This window comes from Scylla paramamosain, chromosome 10, assembly GCF_035594125.1.
Source record: "Scylla paramamosain isolate STU-SP2022 chromosome 10, ASM3559412v1, whole genome shotgun sequence".
In the NCBI taxonomy this organism is placed as follows: domain Eukaryota; kingdom Metazoa; phylum Arthropoda; class Malacostraca; order Decapoda; family Portunidae; genus Scylla; species Scylla paramamosain.
In genome coordinates, this window is record NC_087160.1 from 28,798,452 (window position 1) to 28,819,686 (window position 21,235).

General features: G+C 38.9%; 1 protein-coding gene across 4 annotated transcripts in view; it reads left to right on the plus strand.

Annotated features, from left to right (window-relative positions):
- LOC135104493 (translation initiation factor eIF2 assembly protein-like) overlaps positions 1 to 21,235 on the plus strand; it is a 31,254-nt gene that overhangs the window by 1,633 nt on the left and 8,386 nt on the right. For all 4 annotated transcript variants that reach the window (XR_010270458.1, XM_064012043.1, XM_064012045.1 and 1 more), the window contains exons 2-9: positions 268 to 433; positions 4,516 to 4,611; positions 4,996 to 5,109; positions 5,389 to 5,509; positions 5,799 to 5,921; positions 8,874 to 9,013; positions 9,492 to 9,664; positions 18,917 to 18,995. Coding sequence is in view for 3 of the 4 variants with exons in the window: in XM_064012043.1 (XP_063868113.1) it covers positions 268 to 433; positions 4,516 to 4,611; positions 4,996 to 5,109; positions 5,389 to 5,509; positions 5,799 to 5,921; positions 8,874 to 9,013; positions 9,492 to 9,664; positions 18,917 to 18,995 (1,012 nt within the window). In the remaining variant the exon portion in view is untranslated. The remainder of the gene's footprint in view (positions 1 to 267; positions 434 to 4,515; positions 4,612 to 4,995; positions 5,110 to 5,388; positions 5,510 to 5,798; positions 5,922 to 8,873; positions 9,014 to 9,491; positions 9,665 to 18,916; positions 18,996 to 21,235) is intronic.

Consider the following 21,235-nt stretch of genomic DNA (forward strand, 5'->3'; position numbering starts at 1 on the left):
GAGGCCAACAGATATATGTGCATTTTCAACATTCACATGTGTGTTTGTTACCTAACCCCTGCAGATGTTAAGAGACAGCTGTGCTCCTTTGTCCATCTGTGTTTGAACATGAATATCAAGCCAAACAAGGATGAAAATTGAAGTATACATACGCTATGGCCTGGGTGGTGGTTGCCACAGCAGCTTGCCATCTATAAGAGAGGAGGAAGTAGTTTTTTCATTAATAGATGACATGGTTAATATAAAATGTATCATATCTCCCAACAGCCTGGTGATGCCCCTGACACCGGAGGTGCTTACCTACTTGCAGGATGATGGCACGCTGGTATTGCCTGAGGGTTCACAGCCTGAAATGACATATGAGCGTGGGCCCATGCCTGAGGAGCCCACTCAGGACTGGGACCACTGTGAGACTTCTGGCAGTGTTGTTGAGGTTTGTGTGAAGCAAAGACAGGGTTGACATTAAAAAAAAAAAAAGCACCCAAATAACAACCAAAAAGACAAAAAAAAAAAAAAAAAAAACCTAAGTGGGTTTTTTTATATATATATTATCAAAATTTACTTCTATATTATATTGATAAATAAGGTCTGTATATGTATATATACATAAAAAATGTAAAAGTAGTCAAGCCTGATCCATTCATTCCCTATACAGTACAAATTAACACAGGCTTTGTCCAACCTATATCAGTATGACCTAAACAAGTGCCTGATCTCCATTAATAGGAAGTGTCAAAATCTTTCAAGATCTGTCTCCTCTCGTGACTTCTGGCACTTAGCCAAAAACTTCTCCAGTAACTTTGCTTCTTCATCTTTCCCTCTATTTCAACCTGATGGCACCACTGCCATCTCATCTGTTTCTAAAGCTGAACTCTTTGCTCAAACCCATGCTAAGAACTTTACCTTGGATGATTCAGGGCTTGGTCCTCCTTCTCCTTCACCCTCTGACTACTTCATGCTACCCACCAAAATCCTTCACAGTGATGTTTTCTATGCTTTCACTGGCCTAAAGTCTCGGAAGGCTTATAGACCTCATGGGGTCCCTCCTATTGTTCTCTGAAACTCTGCCTTCGTGCTTGCACCTTGCCTAGCCAAACCCTTCCAACTCTATTTATCAACATCTACCTTCCTTGCTGGAAGTTTGCCTACATTCAATCTTTTCCTAAAAAGAGTGACCATTCTAATCCCTCAAACTACAGTCTTGTTGCTTTAATTTCCTGCCTCTCTAAAGTCTTGAATCTATCCTCAACAGGAAGATTCTGAAACACCTTTCACTTCACAACCTTCTCTCTGATCACTAGTATGGGTTCCATCAAGGCCACTTTACTGGTGATCTTTTGGCTTTCCTTACTGAGTCTTGGCCATCTTCATTTAGGGATTTTTGTGAAACCTGCTGTTGCCTTAGACATATCATAAGCTTTTGATAGAGTGTGGCACAAAGCTTTGATTTCCAAACTATCTTCCTATGGCTTCTATCTTTATAATTTCATCTCAACTGTCCTTTCTGACCGTTTTATTGCTGCTGTGGTAGACGGTCACTGTTCTTCTAAATCTATTAACAATGGTGTTCCTCAGGATTCAGTCCTAACACCTACTCCTTTCTTCTTCCTCTCACCCCTATTCTGTCTACCTCTCTATTGTAAGAGTTAACCAGTATTCTCAGTCATTCATCCCTTTCTTTGGTAAGCTTTGGAACTTCCTGCCTTCTTTCATATTTCCACCTTCCTATAACAACTCTTTCAAGAGGAAGGTTTCAAGACACTTATTCTGTAATATCTGACTACCTGTTTTGACTCTTTAGGGACCGACACCTCAGTGGGCCTTTTTTTTGCTCTTAACTGGTCTCCCTCCTACATGAAAAAAGAAAAAAAATCAAACCTTTTGTTTCACTCTAGATTACTTTTTAATTGCTTATTTAAACTGATTTAGATATAAATGTGAAGAATAAAAAAAATAATAATAATAAAATCCTAAAAAAAAAATAAAACCCTCCAAAAAACAAGTAAAAAAAATGACTTTTTTTCCATGTTTTTTCGAATCCTGGGCAAAGAGGGCACTAGCTTTTATTTATGTTCATGACTTGTAACACTGGTAGGTAATTCTGCTGTAGTTTATTCTTTGTAAGGCTTAGATGGTTGGCATCATGTATTTGTGGGGACTCAAGTGGTTGATCCCTGCCCAGTTATAATGCTGGTAGGGACACCTCCCCAGAACTTCCTGATGTAATTTCCATGGAAGAAAGGGCTGATAGGAGGCATGTAGGTATTCTTTAGCTACTCCATGACAGTTTGAAAAATGGCTAGCTTCCACCAGGATTCTAACTCGGTTTCCCAAGATTGCCACATCTGAGCACAAGCCAGTAGGGTCATTGTCTTCATTTTTATGCTTTTTCTTATGCAGTACAGGCATCTGGTGAATTATTTGATAGAAAAAAGATAGTATGCTGATGTAGTACTGGAATATTTAGTAGTGAGTTGAGTGACTAGCCACAGAAAAGAATGGCATTTGGAAAAAAAACAGATCAGGTGCATAGGAATATGAGGGATGAGAGGAAAAGACAAAATATGATTGATCAAAATTTTTTATTGTGTCTGGATTATCATCAGAAATTTGAACAAATAAAAGATGAAGTTAGCACCATGATATCACATGGAGCAAAGTTGAGCTAGAACTTTGAAGGACATTTGACAAGGTACCCCATCAAAGGCTCCTGAGAAAGGTTAGGGCACATGGGATAGATGGGAAGGTTTGGATAAGGGTCATGAAGGTCTGGATAAGGTCATGGCTTAGTGACACGTGACAAAGAGTTGTAATAAACGGCTCTAAACTCTAAATCTGAGTGGGGTCGTGTAATTAGTGGGGTGCCACAAGGATCAGTATTAGGCCCATTGTTATTTCTAATATATATCAATGACTTGGATAGTGGAATTAGTAGTGATGTTAGTAAATTTGCGGGATGACACAAAGATAGGTAGATTAATTAGGTCAGAGTCAGATGGTATCGCCTTGCAGGCAGATTTAGATAGGATGAATGAATGGACGGACAGACAGATGGCAAATGCAATTTAATATCAACAAATGCAAAGTACTTAGCATAGGTAGAGGAAATCCACGCAGTAGGTACACATTAAACAGTGAAACTGGTAGGTACAGGGTACGAGAAAGATTTAGGAGTTATGGTTAGCTCTGAACTCCATCTAGGAAAACAATGCATAGAGGCCAGAAACAGGGCAAATAGGGTACTAGGATTCATTTTTATGAGCGTTAAAAGTAGAAGGCCAGAAGTAATATTAAAGCTATACTTGGCGCTGGTCAGACCTCATCTAGACTACGCTGTGCAGTTCTGGTCCCCACTTTACAGTAAAGATATAGGTTTATTATAATCAGTATAGAGGAGAATGACTAAAAGGATACAGGGGGATGAGGAGTATTCTTTACAAGGCAAGATTGAAGCTGTTAAATTTACATTCTTTAGAGAGACGTAGGTTAAGAGGGGACCTGATAGAAGTCTTTAAGTGGTATGAGGGTTATAACAAGGGGGATGTAAGCAAAATTCTTAGGATCAGCAACCAGGGTAGAACAAGAAATAATGGGTTCAAGCTTGAAAAATTTACGTTTAGGAAGGAGATAGGAAGAAATTGGTTCTCAAATAGAGTGTTAGATGAGTGGAATGGACTCAGTAATCACGTTGTTAGTGCTAAGACATTAGGGAGCTTTAAGAGAAGATTAGATGGGTTTATGGATGGGGATAATAGATGGAAATAGGTAGGTATATTTCAAACAGGGACTGCCATGTGTAAGCCTGGTTGCTTCTTCCCGCTTCCCTTATTTCTTATGTTCTTATGTATGTCTTTAGGATTATATTGGACAATATTGGAATTGTGGCCCCTTGTATAATTTAAAGCGAGGGAAGAGGAATGTGTATACAAGCATAGAGCTTTGTGTGCCTGGCATAGGGAAGGTCAGTGTATTAGTTGCTTAGTTTATAAATTTTTTTCTACATATCAGTAGAATTTAAAAACAATTAATTATGGAATACTTGTTTTAATGCATGTACATTTGGGAGAAAACATATATAATCTACTATGTAATTACCCATTCATCCCAGTAGTGCAGTTTTAGTCAAATGAATTACTGGGATGAACATATGACAAAGATTTGCTGCAATAAACATACAGGACTATTAGTATCTGCCTACACAAGTAGACTCTTACCACCAAAAAACATAGTTTACTGCTATTCTAACACTCAAGTGAAGAGAGAGAGAGAGAGAGAGAGAGAGAGAGAGAGAGAGAGAGAGAGAGGTGGGGAAGGGGGGGGAATTTTTATGTATGGTGCTACTTAATTGATCAACACTTTCTCTTCCCCCACCCCAATTTTATATATACACACACACACACACACATATATATATATATATATATATATATATATATATATATATATATATATATATATATATATATATATATATATATATATATATATATATATATATATATATATGCACACCAGGGCCCCAAACTAGAAGACTTCACCAACAAGATCCGAGATGCCATTGCTAAACTGGGAGGAAGTGTATTTCCCAAGCTAAACTGGAGTGCCCCAAAGGTTAGATTTTTATGTGTAACAGCCATTACTTTTATTTTTCATCAAGGCATTCATCTCAAAATATTCTGTTTGTGTTCTGACACCATCAGAGTAAATCCCTTTGACTCCATCTATAGTCTATAAAAGTTAAACTGAGATTGAGGTTGACTTATTTCAGTTTCTTGTGGGAAATTTCTCTGGTAGTGACATGCAGGAAAAGACCACTCATATCTCATTGCTGGCAAGTGTCATTAGCAGAAAGTGCATCCATAATCCTTAACATTGCCTGGTTTATTTGTTTGTCAAGTATGGACCTGATCATAGTAGATTAAAAGCACCATTTTTTTGGTTTGGGTAAGCTTAAAGTGAAAGGTATTTATATTCTTTTCTTCATTTTAATGCCAGGATGCCTCTTGGATTGCCTTCAATAACTCTCTGAGGTGCAGCACCCCTGGGGATGTTTTCCTTCTCCTCAAGAGCAGTAGCTTTGTGACCCATGATCTCACTGGCCCTTTTAAGGTTTGTAATCCCATATTTTTTAGTCTTTGTCTTTTGGTAGAAAGCTGTTTTTTATTCATTGCAACCAAAAAATTCTTAGTTATTGTGTTTAGTGCTAGACCTTGGACATAAGTACTGGAATAGCTTTCTTCATGAATTCAATCATATAAGAATTATTCAAAGCTTATTTGTGTGCATTTATATGAAAAGTCATAATAACTTCTTTTTTTTTTAAATCTAGTTAATTTTTACGTAGAAACTGTGGTTTTCAAATCATGGTCAAGTCATGGTCATTTACAGGACTGTGATGACTCAAGTGAGGCTGATTCACATATTGACTACTGTCTTGTTCTCCGCAAGTGGATGGACATCAACCCAGCATATGAGTTCCGCTGTTTTGTAAGGGATAAGGAACTTGTAGGTGAGGTTTTGCCCTTTCCCTCTCCACCTTATATATATATATATATATATATATATATATATATATATATATATATATATATATATATATATATATATATATATATATATATATATATATATATATATATATATATATATATATATATATATATATATATATATATATATATATATATATATAGGTCAACAAATAAGGCATTTCAGATATTGGATTAGTTTTCAGATTATTTGTATTCTCTAACATGAGACTGGCACCCACATAAACATCATGTGTTACTCTTTCCCAGGTATCTCTCAAAGGGATGTAAGCCAGAGCTACTCCTGCATTGGTGGAGATCATAACAATATTCGCAGCGACATCATCAGCTTTTGGCGGGAAAACATTGAAAACAGATTCCCTCTTCAAAGCTGTAAGTAAAGTACTGGATATTAATTATATAAAACATAAAGAGGAAAGGAATACCATAGACATTATTAAAAATAAAGCATAGATAACACTATCTATCAATCTTTATCAGAGCTCTGTTCCTAAGAGCTGATCTTAAGTGATCATGACAGAAGTCATATGTATTAAGATCCTTGCATGGCTTCCTTGAATACTGTAATCTTTCCAGTCTTCTTTCTCTAGTCAACAATAAATTACATATTTGTGTGAGGTTGTTGTTATCTGAAAGTGAGAATGGTAATGGTTGGTGCAGCAAAGAATAGCAGAGGAACAAGAAAAATCCAGTGTGCAAGAAATACATTTTTTCCTTGACATTTTGAGAGTCCATCAGTATGGTATTAGAGATGATAACATTTATATTTCAAGTGTTCTTTGATGTATTTATTTGATATGAAAAAATTACCTTCAATTTGATTATTTTTGTGTATCAAGTTGTTGAAGAAAATAAACCCATTACTGTTTTTCCATAAAGCAGGTGCAAGTCTTGTTGTAGTAATTTGCAATAATAGTGAGGCCTGTTATGAGTATTATTAATTGATAAGTGAAATCTTCACATAATAAGATGAGACACATTAAAGTTATATTCTGTGGTGTTAAGGAAATGTTTACCTTTGGTGTACAGTACAAATTACTTTTAGTGCATGCTATTTCAGGAATGCAGTTTTTATAATAAAAACTTTTTTCATTGACTTATACTGCTAGGTAGGTATTGTGCTAGATCCAGCTGGATGCTTGTATTGATATAAGTAATTTGATAAGAAAAATATGTAAAAGTAATGTAATAGCAGTCATTAATCTGTCTTTCACTTCATTATGTATGTTAGTGATGTAATTGGGGAAGGGGAGTAGAAGAAGGAAGGGAATAAATGGAGGAATAACAAAAATTAATGTGGGATAGGAAAAGGGAATACTTATTTGCCACTACTTCCTCTCTCCCTCTAATTTTTCACTCCCTCCTCAGCTTTCCTGCTTATATTATTTCCTCCTTCTCCACCTTTCCTCCACTTCCTTGCTTCATGTACTCTCCTTCCCCCATTGCGAACTCCCTGTCCCTGTTCCTTTCCTCTCCCTTCCTCCTTCCTCTTGTCTCAAACCTCCCCTATCACCTTCCCTTCCCTTATAAGTCAAAAATAAAGGGAGAAAGGAGTCATATCTCACTCTCTTCTCCTCACTCATTCCATAGCATTCACTCATGTAATTCTATTCTCATTATTAGTCAGTGTCATTCTATTTAGCAATCCTGATGATAATTTTTTGCTCAGTCATTTTCACACTTCATCATTTGCTAACTTTCACACTGTCTCATGCTTGCTCTCACTCAGTCTCACTCCCATCCCTGCTCTCACTCTCACACTCACACTTAATCTTTCACACACACACACACACACACACACACACACACACACACACACACACACACACACACACACACACACACACACACACACACACACACACACACACACACACACACACACACATACACACACACACACACACACACACACTCTGTGCCCTTGACACTGTCAATCTTCTTTCCACACACATAATAATTTTGTATTCTTTTCTTACTCTTATTAAACTCCATTACTTTACATTTACTTAAATTGAATTCCATTTGCCAAGATTTATTCCATCTATTTATCTTATTTAAATAATCTTGCAGTACCATACAGTCATTTAGATTTTCTACTCTTCTCATCAGCTTAGCATCATCTGCAAGTAAGTTTATATAACTGTTTATTTCTTCGTTTATGTGAATGACATAAATGAAGAAATAAACAATTATATGAACTTATTTGCAGATGATGCTAAGCTGATGAGAAGGGTAGAAAATGTAAATGACTGTATGGTATTGCAAGATGATTTAAATAAGATAAGTAGACAGAGTAAATCTTGGCAAATGGAATTCAATTTTAAGTAAATGTAAAGTAATGGAGTTTGGTAAGAGTAAGAAAAAATACAATATCATTATGAGATGGATGGTGTGAAGTTACATAAATCAAAAGAGGAAGTGGATTTGGGAGTAAAAGTTACTGAAAATTTGACCCTAGACAGACACATTGATAAAACTACTGTAGAGACGATGAATTTGTTAAAAAGAGTAAGAATGGCATTCTCATATTTAGATGAATGAATGATAAAAAGTTGTTGATTTCCATGATAAGACCAAGATTGGAATATACAGCAGTGGTGTGGTCTCTTCATATAAAGAGGAATATTATAAAATTAGAAAGAGTACAAAGATGGTTCCAAAGTTGAGTAATTCGACCTATGAAGTGAGATTAAAAATGATGGAAATTCCTACCCTTGAAAATAGGACAGAGAGGGGGGGATTTAATAAACATCTATAGAATGATAAATGGTATGGAAAATGTGGACAAAGAATGTTTTATAACTCTAGACACAGAGTACAAGTCTCTTCTACAGTACAGAGTACTGTAGAAGAGACATCAAGAAGTATAGTTTTCCTCACAGAAGTGTGAACAAACAGAATGAACTCAGTGAAGACATTGTCAGTGCCATAACTGTCCATGCTTTTAAGACCAAACTGGATAGATATAGATATGGGATACTATTGAGATTACTCCCCTCCTGTAAACCACAACTAGGTAAATACACACACACACACACACACACACACACACACACACACACACACACACACACACACACACACACACACACACACACACACACACAACCTCAGTTTCTATGACACAGGTAGAGTTTTTTTTTTTTTTTTTTTAAATGTGGTTGTGGATATTGATGTGAATGTTTTGTTGTTTTAAGATATAAATGCAGATAGCAATACATGTATTTTCATTGCTTATGTTCTGTAGGGGCAGATATCTGATACATCACTAATGTATGTGTATGTATGTATGTATTTATATATGTTTTTTTTCTTCCCCAGATGTATTTGATGTGTACCGTCCAGCCAAGGACCGTGTACTTTTGCTGGACTTCAACCCATTTGGAGAGACGACTGATGGTCTCCTCTTCTCTTGGTCTGAGATGTGCCAGTCAGAAGATGAAGGACAAGGCTTGAGCAGGGCAAGGATATCAGGTTTTGGGAACTTGTTAGCATGCAAGATTAATGACATAAAGCAAGGAAAGAATCTGAGGCATTTCAATATGAACAAGTTTCTGCTTAAGTGAAATGTTTAAAAGTACCATATTCTTGCATGTTTAGTGGTAACCAGTAGCTCTTTTATTTAACTACAGTGGTCAAAATGATATATATATATATATATATATATATATATATATATATATATATATATATATATATATATATATATATATATATATATATATATATATATATATATATATATATATTTTTTTTTTTTTTTTTTTTTTTTTTTTTTTCGCCATCTTGTTGTGAGACATGAAGAGAGAGCAAGTCCTCAGATAGGGAAAGAGAGCATTGATCATGATATTGAATAGAAACTAATCTCTGGTTTTCCATGCTCCTTACAACTAAACTCTAATGACTAACCAAAATCATAACTAAGTCTGTTGTCCCCAGATCATTGAAGATGAAATCAGTGAAATGAGGATTGAGGACACTGAGGATAGCAACATGCTGCACTACAATGAGAGGAATCTGACAGACAGCAATAGGCAAACACCTCCTCGTGATGCCTTGCCAGAGTTCAGATTCATATCAGATGCAACAGGAGTACAGCCCAGTCCCTACATGTGAGTCACTTTTTTTTTTTTTTTTTTTTTTTTTTTTTCTTTTTTTTTCTCTCTCTCTCTCCTGTGGATTGTGAAAGTTTTCATGTCTTCACTCATCAACCTTGTAGGGTGTGATATAGACCATACCCAGTTTTTAGCAGCATGCAAACACACACACACACACACACAGACACACACACCGTCTTGACCTCATACGGGCAGGACGTGTGACCTTGGCGCTCTCGAGCAGCCTCGGCCAACTTGTTGGCCTTCCCCGCCCCCTAGTGATAGTGACCTCGTTTTGTTTTGTTTTTTTACTTTTCTGTTTTCAACTTTTAGCGTTTAGTTTGAGGCTCGATCTGGTGGGATTGTTGTTTTTGTGAACACTTGTAGCGAATGCGTGTGATACATAAAGAAAAATGAGTGCTTCAGTGCAAACATACGAACGCAATTACCTCCTGCGTCGTAGACGAGGATCTGGGTACCCGCCACCCAACGTGATACAGTGCCTTAAGTCCTTAAAACTATTTCGAAACCGTGGATCGAGAGGAGGCAAAAGTGTGGTGCGTCCCATCAAGGTAGTGACCTCCAGTGCCAGAGACGACCGCAGGGTGGAGAAGAGGGAATACAAACACTTTGAGGTGCCGAGAACGTGGTATAGTCTTCCCTCACTCCTCTTATTTAATGCAACGTCTCTGGCCAACAAGATGGACGAAGTGATTGTGACGGTGAGATCTACTTGTGCGGACATTGTGGCGGTTACTGAGGCGTGGCAGATTGTTCCTGAGGTGTGCACGATGCAGGACTACCAGCTATACCATCACCTCAGGTCAGGGCGCAGGGGGGGGGGAGTGGCCGTCTTCTGCCGCTCTGCCCTCAGCCCCTCACACCTCCCTGTCGATATTCCTGCCGGTGTGGAGGCCCTGTGGGTGAGAGTCACGCCCCCCTCCCATCCCAACAACACGGCCTCCATCATAGTCTGCGTCGTGTACCACCCCCCACGAGCCGCCACTGCACAGTTGCTCACCGCTCACATCATCAACACTGCTGATGCCCTGAGGGTGAGGTATCCTGCTGCCAAGCTGGTCATCTGTGGGGACTTTAACAGATTAGATATCAATGATATCCTACACCAGCTACACCTCACCCAGGTCGTGGACTTCCCCACCCACCAGCAAGCCATCCTCGACCTTATCCTCACAGACCTGGGCCAGCAGTACTCGCCACCCAAGCCGCTGCCTCCCATGGGACGGAGCACCCACCTCTCCATACTGTGGTCACCCACACCCACCACCTCGACCCCCCGGTCAGCTGTCACCAGGACCCACCGCCCCATGCCTGACTCAGCCATGAGGGAGTTTGGGCAGTGGGTGACACAACACCCGTGGACCGAGGTGCTGGATGAGGAGGACGTCCACTTAAAATGGCAAAACTACGTCGCCACTACTACAGCAGCCTTCCACCACTACTTCCCAGCCAAGAGCGTCACAACGCACCCGTCTGATGCTCCCTGGATGACGCCCCGCATTAAAAGACTCATGCGTCAGCGGACCTGGGCGTTCCACTCCTGCCCGGTCCTTTACAGGAAACTAAGAAACAGAGTAATCAGGGAGATTAAGAATGCAAAGGCAAGCTATTACCCAGACAAGATACACCACCTCAAGCTGACCAACAACAGACAGTGGTACGCTAAGATCAAAGCTTTGTGTGGCTTACAAAAGCACACTTCATCCCTTCCTTGCACCTCACACCTTCCTGCTAATCTCGCGGCTCAGGAGATGAACGATCACTTTGCTGCTATCTGTCAAACCTTTCCTCCCCTCCACACCACTCCGCTTCCTGCCTATCTGCCCGCTCCCTCCCCTCCACACACTGTCCAGGCGATGGATGTTTTTAAGAGAATACTTAAATTTAAACCAAGATCCACCACACCCACTGACCTTCCTATAAAAATTTACAAGGAATTTGCTGTAGAGCTAGCAACACCGCTATGCTCCATAATAAACGCCTCACTCTCCCAACACTCTTGCCCCGCGGACTGGAAGACATCTTATGTCACTCCCATCCCCAAAACTTCCAGTCCTCAGTCACTCAATGACCTCAGGCCAGTCTCTATCACCCCCATCCCTAGCCTTATTTGTGAAGATTTTGTATATGACTGGGCATACACCAAAATTTGTAACACCGTGGATATCAGACAATTCGGAAATATTAAAGCCACCTCCACCTCACATTACCTGACCAGCTTCCTTGAATTCATCCACAGCCACCTGGACAAGCGAAACACCTCTCTAGCTGTTGCTTTTGTCGACTTCAAAAAAGCCTTTGATCTAGTTGATCACACTGTTGTCATCAGCAAGGCAGTAAGTCTGGGTCTCCCTCCTAATCTGATAGCGTGGCTAGCCGACTTCCTCACAGGGAGACGTCAGGCCGTTCGCTATCAGGGCTCTGTCTCTAATTTCCAACAGCTGACATGTGGAGTCCCCCAGGGGACCAAGATGGGTCCTCTATGCTTCCTCCTCCTCATCAACGACGCCCTCACCGACACCCCCCATCGCTGGAAGTATGTGGACGACTGCACCGTGGGCGTCCCAGTTTCCAACAAGAACCCGGACTACTCGCCACTGCAAGCAATTCTGGAGCGACTGCAGACGTGGACAGAGGAGAGCAGGATGACCATCAACCACAGCAAAACTGTGGTGATGCATTTCTGTACCTCCTCTGTACCAGTGCCCCCTCCCCGGCTCACAGTGGGCCCTCACCCCCTCCAGGTGGTCCAATGTGCCAAGCTTCTCGGAGTCACGGTGGAAGACCAGCTGACCTGGAAGCAGCATGTCGCCAGCACCGTGAGATCAGCTACCTACAGGCTGTACATGCTGCGCAGACTCAGGTCGCTGGGGACGCCGACAGATGAGTTAAGGGGGGTGTACCTCACCTTCATCCTCCCCAAACTCATGTACGCCTCCCCAGCGTGGTCCTCCTCCCTCACACACACTCAACAGCTACAGCTAGAGAGTGTGCAGAAAAGGGCGTGCAGGGTCATCCTTGGCCCTGCATACACCACCTATGAAGAAGCCCTGACCACCCTGAGTCTGTCCAGAATATCCACCAGGCACCGAGAGGCTCTGGAGAAGTTTGGGAAGGGACTACTGCATCATCCGCGTCTCAGAGACATGCTGCCGCCCGACGCGCCTCGCCCTGTCCGTGCCACCAGACACCACAACAAAATAACGCCCCTGAAGGCGCCGCGCACGGACCGGTACAGACTCAGTGCGATTCCCACCATGGTGCGAGCCATCAATCGATAGTATTTCCCTCCTAGATTAGTCTTCCGTTAGGATTAATGTTAAGTTTTTCCCCATCCCCTATGTACATTTTCAGTTTGTCAACTGCCTAAATAATAAACCGTTTATTATTATTATTATTATTACACACACACACACACACACACACACACACACACACACACACACACACACACACACACACACACACACACACACACACACACACACACACACACTGTTTGAAAGTAGAGTCCCAATTGAATGGAAGAGAGCCAACATAGTGCTAGTCTACAAAGGTGGTAGTAAAGAGGAGCCCTTAAACTATAGACCTGTGTCTCTAACACGTGTGGTGTGCAAAATGTGTGAAAGATTGGTGAAGGATAAATGGATGCAGTTCCTAGAAGGAATTGAAGTGATAATAAAGCAACAATTTGGATTTAGGAGAGGGAGATTGTGTGTTACAAACTTACTGAGTTTTTATTCTAGAGTGGTGGATATAATGCAAGAAAGAGATGGATGGGCAGATTGTGTTTATTTAGACCTGAAGAAGGCCTTCGATAAAGTGCCACACAGGAAATTGTTGTGGAAGTTGAAGCATAATGGTGGGCTAAGGGGGGGCCTGCTGAGATGGATGGAAAATTTCTTGACAAACAGAGAAATGAGAACGGTGGTAAAAGATAAAAAATTATCATGGAGGGAAGTCATAAGTGGAGTACCCCAAGGCTCAGTACTTGCACCAATCATGTTTGCAGTTTATATAAATTATATGACAGAGAGTGTGAACAGTTACATGAGCCTTTTTGCAGATGATGCAAAGTTGCTGAAGAAAGTTGAGAGTGCAGAGGACTGTGGAACATTACAAGAAGACCTGAACAAGATATCAGAGTGGAGTTATAGATGGGAAATGGAATTTAATTTAAAGAAGTGTAAAGTAATAGAATTTGGAAAAAGTACAAGAAGAGTAAAAGGAAATTATGTGTTGAATGGAAAGAGGAAAAGGATCTCGGTGTTACAGTGACTGGGAACCTGACACATAAGCAAAATTACAGGAGAAACCTATAACTTGTTGAGAAGAATAAGTCAGGCCTTTGCATATATAGATGAAGAGATGGTCAGGAAGATGATCGTGTTGTTGATAGGACCTAGACTAGAATATGCAGCAGTAGTGTGGTTGCCATACAAGAAAAAGTATATAAGGAAGTTGGAGAGAGTTCAGAGAGCAGCTACGAAAATGGTACCAAGTATCTAGGACTTGTCATATGAAGAGAGACTGGCAAGGATACATCTACCAACGTTGGAAAAGAGGAGAGAAAAGGGAGACTTGATTGCAATATATAAAGCACATGAGGGAGTAGAGGAGGTGGACTGGAGCGACTTAATGGCCTGGGATACATGGGACACTAGAGGACATGGAAAGAGGCTGAAGAGGAGTGCTTGTAGAAGAGATGTCAAAAAGTATAGTTTCTCATATAGAAGTATTGATGTATGGAACAGTCTGGATGAGGAGATAGTAAATGCAGAAAGTGTACATGGATTCAAGGGTAAGTTGGATATTAAAAGATATGGAGATGGGACAGCATGAGCATAGCTCTTTTCCCATAAAGCACAACTAGGTAAATACACACACACACACACACACACACACACACACACACACACACACACACACACACACACACACACACACACACACACACACACACACACACAGACGCACACCTCTGTTGAGATTTTTCAGGAACTGCTTTGCATCTGTTACCTGATTTATATATTTTGTAGGATTGAGTCAACTCTTATATAAGGTCATGTATATTGGACTGAAAAGAGAGGAAAGGAATAGACTGAAATAGTTATTATGATATGTGAGTTATTATGACATCATGTGCTGCATGACACAGTTGAGCTCAAAACAAAGCAAGGAGTGAGTAGACACTGAGGAATTTGTAGATGAGTTCTGTTGGATAGACATAAAGGAAAAAAGAAAGATGAGAATACCTATATATACATTTAGAATGTGGATACAGAGGCTGTTAAAAGTGAGAATGATATAAAATAGAATCTTTAAAACCAAGAGGATTTGGGAAGAAGTTACCAACTAGAACAAAAGAAAGAAATAGGAAAGACATAATGTTAGAGGAAATGGCACTTGGAATGAAAACCAATTAAAAACAAAGAAATAGGATACAGATATGGGAGATACAGTAATAGAACATGAGAAGAATTGAGAAGATAAAAAGAAATCAGAATTGATGTTTAAGGGAGGCAGCATACTAGACAAGAATCAAGATATTGATGATAAAATTGAATAAGCAAATAAAATAATACTAAGAAGACATAACCCCAACTTCCAAGTATGCACAAATATTAAAAGAATGAAATTAAAACAATAAGAACACACACACACACACACACACACACACACACACACACACACACACACACACACACACACACACACACACACACACACACACACACACACGCAAAACTAGGCAAATACACACATGAGTTGGCCACCTTTGTTTTGAAACTTGGGCCCTGAATACTACAACACTGTTTCCACACCTATGGGATCACACTCACTCACTCAGACCCTACAAACCACACCTCTAGGTATTCCTGGTGATGTCCTCTTCCAGGTCCAGGTACTTTTGTAGGTTCCCCATAAAATCAACTCTTTGCTGGGAGTGAATGCATCTGGTGTTGTTGACTTGATCACACACACAAGATCAAGTCAACAACAACACCAGATGCATTCACTCCCAGCAAAGAGTTGATTTTATGGGGAACCCACAACAGTACCTGGACCTGAAAGAGGACAACATCACCAGGAATACCTGGAGATGTGGTTTGTAGGGTCTGAGTGAGTGAGTGTGGTCACATTCTCAAGTATTCTTAATCATTCATCCCTTTCTCTGGTAAACTCTGGAATTCCCTGCCTGCTTCTGTATTTCCAGCTTCCTATGACTTGAGTTCCTTCAAGAGGGGGGTTTCAAGGCACTTATCCTTCAATTTTTGACTACTGCTTTGGACCCTTTTCTGGGACTGGCATCTCATCACTGTTTCCTCACATAGGTGAGGAAATAGTGTTGTAGTATTCAGGGCTCCAGCCAACTGGGCCCAAGTTTCAAAACAAAGATGGCCATCTTATTATCAGACTCTAGCAAAACTTAAATGAACTTTGATGGATTTCATGAAAATGACCGATATGAAAGTCAGATTGTCATGAATTCTTTTTATCAAGTTTGTTATCAATAAACTTAGGTCCCTTAAAGACATGGATAAAGAAATCAAATGAAAACAATAGTAATATAAAGTAGTACTATTTATTTGATTATACAAGGAGTTTGGATGTTTGCAAAAAAGCAGATACAAAATTTCTATGGTTATGATAATATAACATCCAAAAGCTAAATTCCCACAACAGTTTCCTTAGAAAAAAGGTTAGCTTTACCTTAATTGTCGTACATTTAGGCAGAAGACTGTGAAGAAATCCCCAGACTCTGGCAGCATGCCCTGTTGTGGTGTGACTGACTGACTGAGGCAGGCAAATGAGGCAAGTGGAGGGGTTCTGCCAATCCCTTGCCGAAGCTACTAAACCTGTATAATACGCATCTGCAGTACCAAAGGCAATACTGTATACTAAGTATTATATACCTGTATTCAAAGTAATGTAAATTTTATCGTTTAAAGTGATGAAAATTAAATCGCAGAAAATTCCAAACTATTTAGTGTCATGATATTAGATCATTACACTTTTCTAATATTTTTTCAACTGTTTAGAAAATCCAATTTCTGTTGAACAAGATTATTTGCAATGAGTGACATGCAACATACAAAGCTCCTTCAAGTATTGGTAGTATTGGCAGAAAATCAGCCAATACCGATACTGATACTGTTACTTTTAGAATGTGCCAATACCACCATTACTGATACCGATACATTGGTACATCCCTATTCCAAATTGCTTTTCTGTAATTATCTTTCCATCTTCTAGATGTTCCACTCAGCTGTCTTTAATTACTATTTCACAAAGCTTGCTTACAATACTTGTTAGTGACACTGGTCTAAAACTTAATGGTTCCATTTTATTTCCCCTTTTGTATATTGGCACTATGTTAGCTCTTTTCCATTCCCTTCGTACTTTTCCTTCTCTCAACAAGCTGTTAATTATATCCCATGTGGGTTCTTCCATTTATTCTCTGCATTCTTTTAATATCCATCCATTTACTTGATCTGTTCCCATAGCTTTTCTGACATCCAGCTCTTCCAACAGTTTCTTGATTTCTTGTCTCTACTTGTATCTCCTGTATTCCCTTATTCTGTAATACCACTTTTGGTGCCACAAATTTGGTTTCCTTTGTAAATGCAGATTGAAAACTCATTCAGTTCACTTATCCCAGTAATTTCATAAATTCCTCCTCCCCTTTTTAACTTGATTATGCCATCCTTATGTTTAATTTTCCCATTTATGTATCTGTAGGAGAGTTTGGGTTCTTCCTTGCATTTTCTTACTATGTCACTTTCAAAGCTTCTTTCTTTTTCTCTCTTTTTATTATACCATATTCATGCCTTGCCTTTCTGTATTCTTCTCTAGCATTTCTGTTCAGTTGTCTCATAATTTTCTTCCATGCCCTGTCCTTTTTCTTTTTTTGCTTCCACACACCTGGCATTATACCATTCATGGTTACCAATTTTCACTTTATAACTTGGCACAAACTGTTGCACCCCCCTCTCTTTACTTACTAAAAAATATCTCATATTTTTCTTATACTACTTTACTTTCAAATAGCACTTTCCAGTTAATTTTTCCAAAAAATGTATTAAACTCTGCAAAGTTTGCCTTAGCATAGTTCTTTCTCCCATTTCTGCATTGTTCCTTCCTGTGCAATGCTTTTTCCTATTGTAGTACTATTTCTGTTATCACATGATCACTTCCCATTGGACTTAGATAATGTATACTTGGTCTACTTTCTAGGGTTTTTGTAAACACTAAGTCCAACTGTGATGGTTCTTCTCCTCTGTATTTTGTCGGTTCATTCACCCATTGTCTCTGTATTTACCATCATAATTTGCATAAGTTCTTCATCCCATGACCCAACATTTTCTTTCACTTCCATCTCCCAGTTAATTCCTTTAGTGTTGAAGTTGCCTGCTATGAACACTTTGTTACTTTTCCTTATCATTTCCTCCATACTTTTTATTTATTTATTTATTTATTTATTTTATTTATTTATTTATTTTTTCTAGTTGCATTCTTTAAAATTTATTCGTTTCCCATGCATTAGTTTTTGGTGGTATGTCACAATGATTTTCCTTTTTTTGCTTCCTAGATCTTAATCACAACATTCAATGTTTCTGCCATTCCATCACAATATTCCACTTCCTCAACAATAATATACTCTTTTACCAATATCACTCCTCCCATTCCTTTCCATGTGCTATATTCTTCCTTTGCAAATCCCAATTTTATTTCCTCTTTTAGTTTGGTTTCTGTTAAACATACCACATTTGGTTTATTGTTCTTTAAGTAGTCTTTAAGTTCTAGTAGGCTTAACACCAAACCATCTACATTAGTATACATATTCTTTAAATTTCTGCTTGGTGATCTTGTGTGGCATCTTTGTGCCACCATTTCCTCACTTTCATGTCCACAACTTTCCATGTTATTCTTCTCACTTGTTCCTGTGTTCTTTCCTTGTTTCTTTTGACTGGGCCTCTACTCTCAATTCTTTCAATTTACTTTTCTCTTCTTCATTCATGTCTCTTTTTATCCATATTTCCTTCTGCTTTTGTCAATTTTTCTGTTCTTTGTGTGTGTGTGTGTGTGTGTGTGTGTGTGTGTGTGTGTGTGTGTGTGTGTGTGTGTGTGTGTGTGTGTCTGTAGCTCTTGTTTAGCTTCTCTTTCATGTAAAAAATAAACTGAAAATATAATGACTGGGGACACAAAGAGATATACCAAATTATTATTATTCCATTTCTGCAGGCATTACGGTCTTCCAGTGGACATCAGAGACCTCAGCACTGGCCAAGACCCTCACAAACTAATAGATTTTCTACAAATGGTGAGGATATTTTGGAAATGTAATTATAATTAGCATTGCTTTAAAAGTTCATGTCAAGAGAATTACATGGAAAGTGGAAAGACCTGAGAAGATACTGTTCAGTTTTCCCTGGAATAACTATTTTGTCAAAAACCCATCTCTTTTCTGAGAGTATAATGAAGTTTATTGCCTCTGGCATGGAGACATACATTCCACACATTCTATCTAATCCTAGATTTTAAAACTTGATTGGCTCACTTTCATACTGTCCATGATAGAGAGATGGCTTGCAATCTTGGTCCTCAATTTTCTAAAACTCTTACCCTTTATATTTCTGCCCCAAATCTTGTAAAATCTGTTCAACAGCTTATTCTTAATTCATAAACCAGTTAAAAAATGAAAAGCTTATTAGATCTACTTGACTTTTCTTATCTCAAAAAATACCACCTACAATTTTTCATCTTTGCTTCATCCAGACAGCACAACAATAATCTTCTCTATTTCTAAAATTGAACTCTTTTTCTGAGACCATTGCCATCATCTCAATAATAGATGATTCTAGGCTTGTTCTTCCTTCATCCTTCCTTCTATGTAATGTCTGTTAATGAAATTCTTTGTAATATTTTCTATGCCCACTCAGGGAAGGCTTATGATACTGATGAGGTTCCTCTTATCCTTTGTCGTTATCCTTATCCTTTGATTTTGTGCTCTCCCAATGCCTGGTCATAACTTTTTTCATCTCTGTCTATCAATCTCTACTTTTCTTGTTGCAGGAAGTTTATCTGTATTCAACCTATTCATGAGAGGGTTGATGGCTATTACCATTCAAACTACTGACCTACCACTTTGATTCCCTGTGTAGTTTCTAAGGCTTTTGAGTCTCCTCAACCGAAAGGTGTTTGAATAGGGAGAGGTGGAGGCTTTTTTGCAGTGGTGATCCCCTTTCTGGATGCTTCTGGGGAGATAGATAGATAGATAGTATGGATTCCATTAAATATGATTCACTTTTTATCTTTTAGTATTCTTTAGTGAAACCTGGCCATCTTCTTTTAAGTATTTTGTGAAATGTTTCCTATTGCCTTATACATATCAAAAGGCTTTGATATAGTCATACATATATCATTAATTTTGTGATAGCATGTATATATTATAAGTTCATTTTCTTTTATTATTATCATGATTATTATTATTAACATTTTCATTTATCATTTATATATTTTATTCTTTTAAGACACTTTTCTTCATCATTATGTGTTGGCAGGATTACTGTGTGGTGTCTCCTGAGTGCCTTTTTTTTTTTGTCTTAGTCAGTCACAGCCTGCCCCCATGGGCCAATCAGTCACACTCTCTGTATCGTGGATTCTTTTAATATACTGGACCGCTCTTTGCAGTGTTTATTGTTTCCTTAACACCTGGACAATCCTTCAGGTGCTAAAAAACAGTAAACACTGTGTAGAGCAGCTCCAGTATGTCAAAAGGATCCATGATACACAGAGTGTGACTGACTGACCCATGGGGCAGGTTGTGACCGACTAGGGCAACATGGCATATGGGAGATGCCAAACAGTAATCCCGCTTAAACATAATGATGACAAGAAGTGTCTTAAAACTTCCTTCATGTGCTTTCTGTTCTTTGCTCTTTATCTTTGTCTTAAGTTTTCTTTCTGGCTGTTTGTTGCTGCTACTGTAGACAACCACTGTTCTTGTAAATCCATAAGTACAGTGGCTGCAAAAAGAAATCGCAGAACTGCAAGTGTCACAGCACACTTATACAGCAAAGTTCCAATGCTCAATTTACAGCCATGGGAGGTATTAAAAAATGGTGAATTGTCATATATGGCAACTTATTTGCCCTGAAGATGCTATGGTTAGTGTTTTAATTAGTAATAGTAACTGTCAAGCACAGTGGGGAAAGATACCTGTCCTGTGCTCCCCTGCCTGTTTCCCCCTTGCTGTGAGCTTTTTCATTTCATCACTCATGTTTAATTCTCCTTACATTATAATGGGTCCTGGCTAGCTAAACAACCAAGAAAAGTGCTGTGATGGCAATTGTTCAAGAAGTGTTCAGTAATTGAGGCCAGTAGGCTTTATCTTTCACAAGCACAGATCTGCAAACTTCTTGAAATCTGGAGCTCTGCAAATGGAAATCTAAACCATTTGTATCCCTTCCAGTATCATGGCATCAGTTTAATTTTATTCGGAATACCAGTAGAAATTTTTATTAAGATCCATTACAGTGATATCTACATTTATTTTATCAG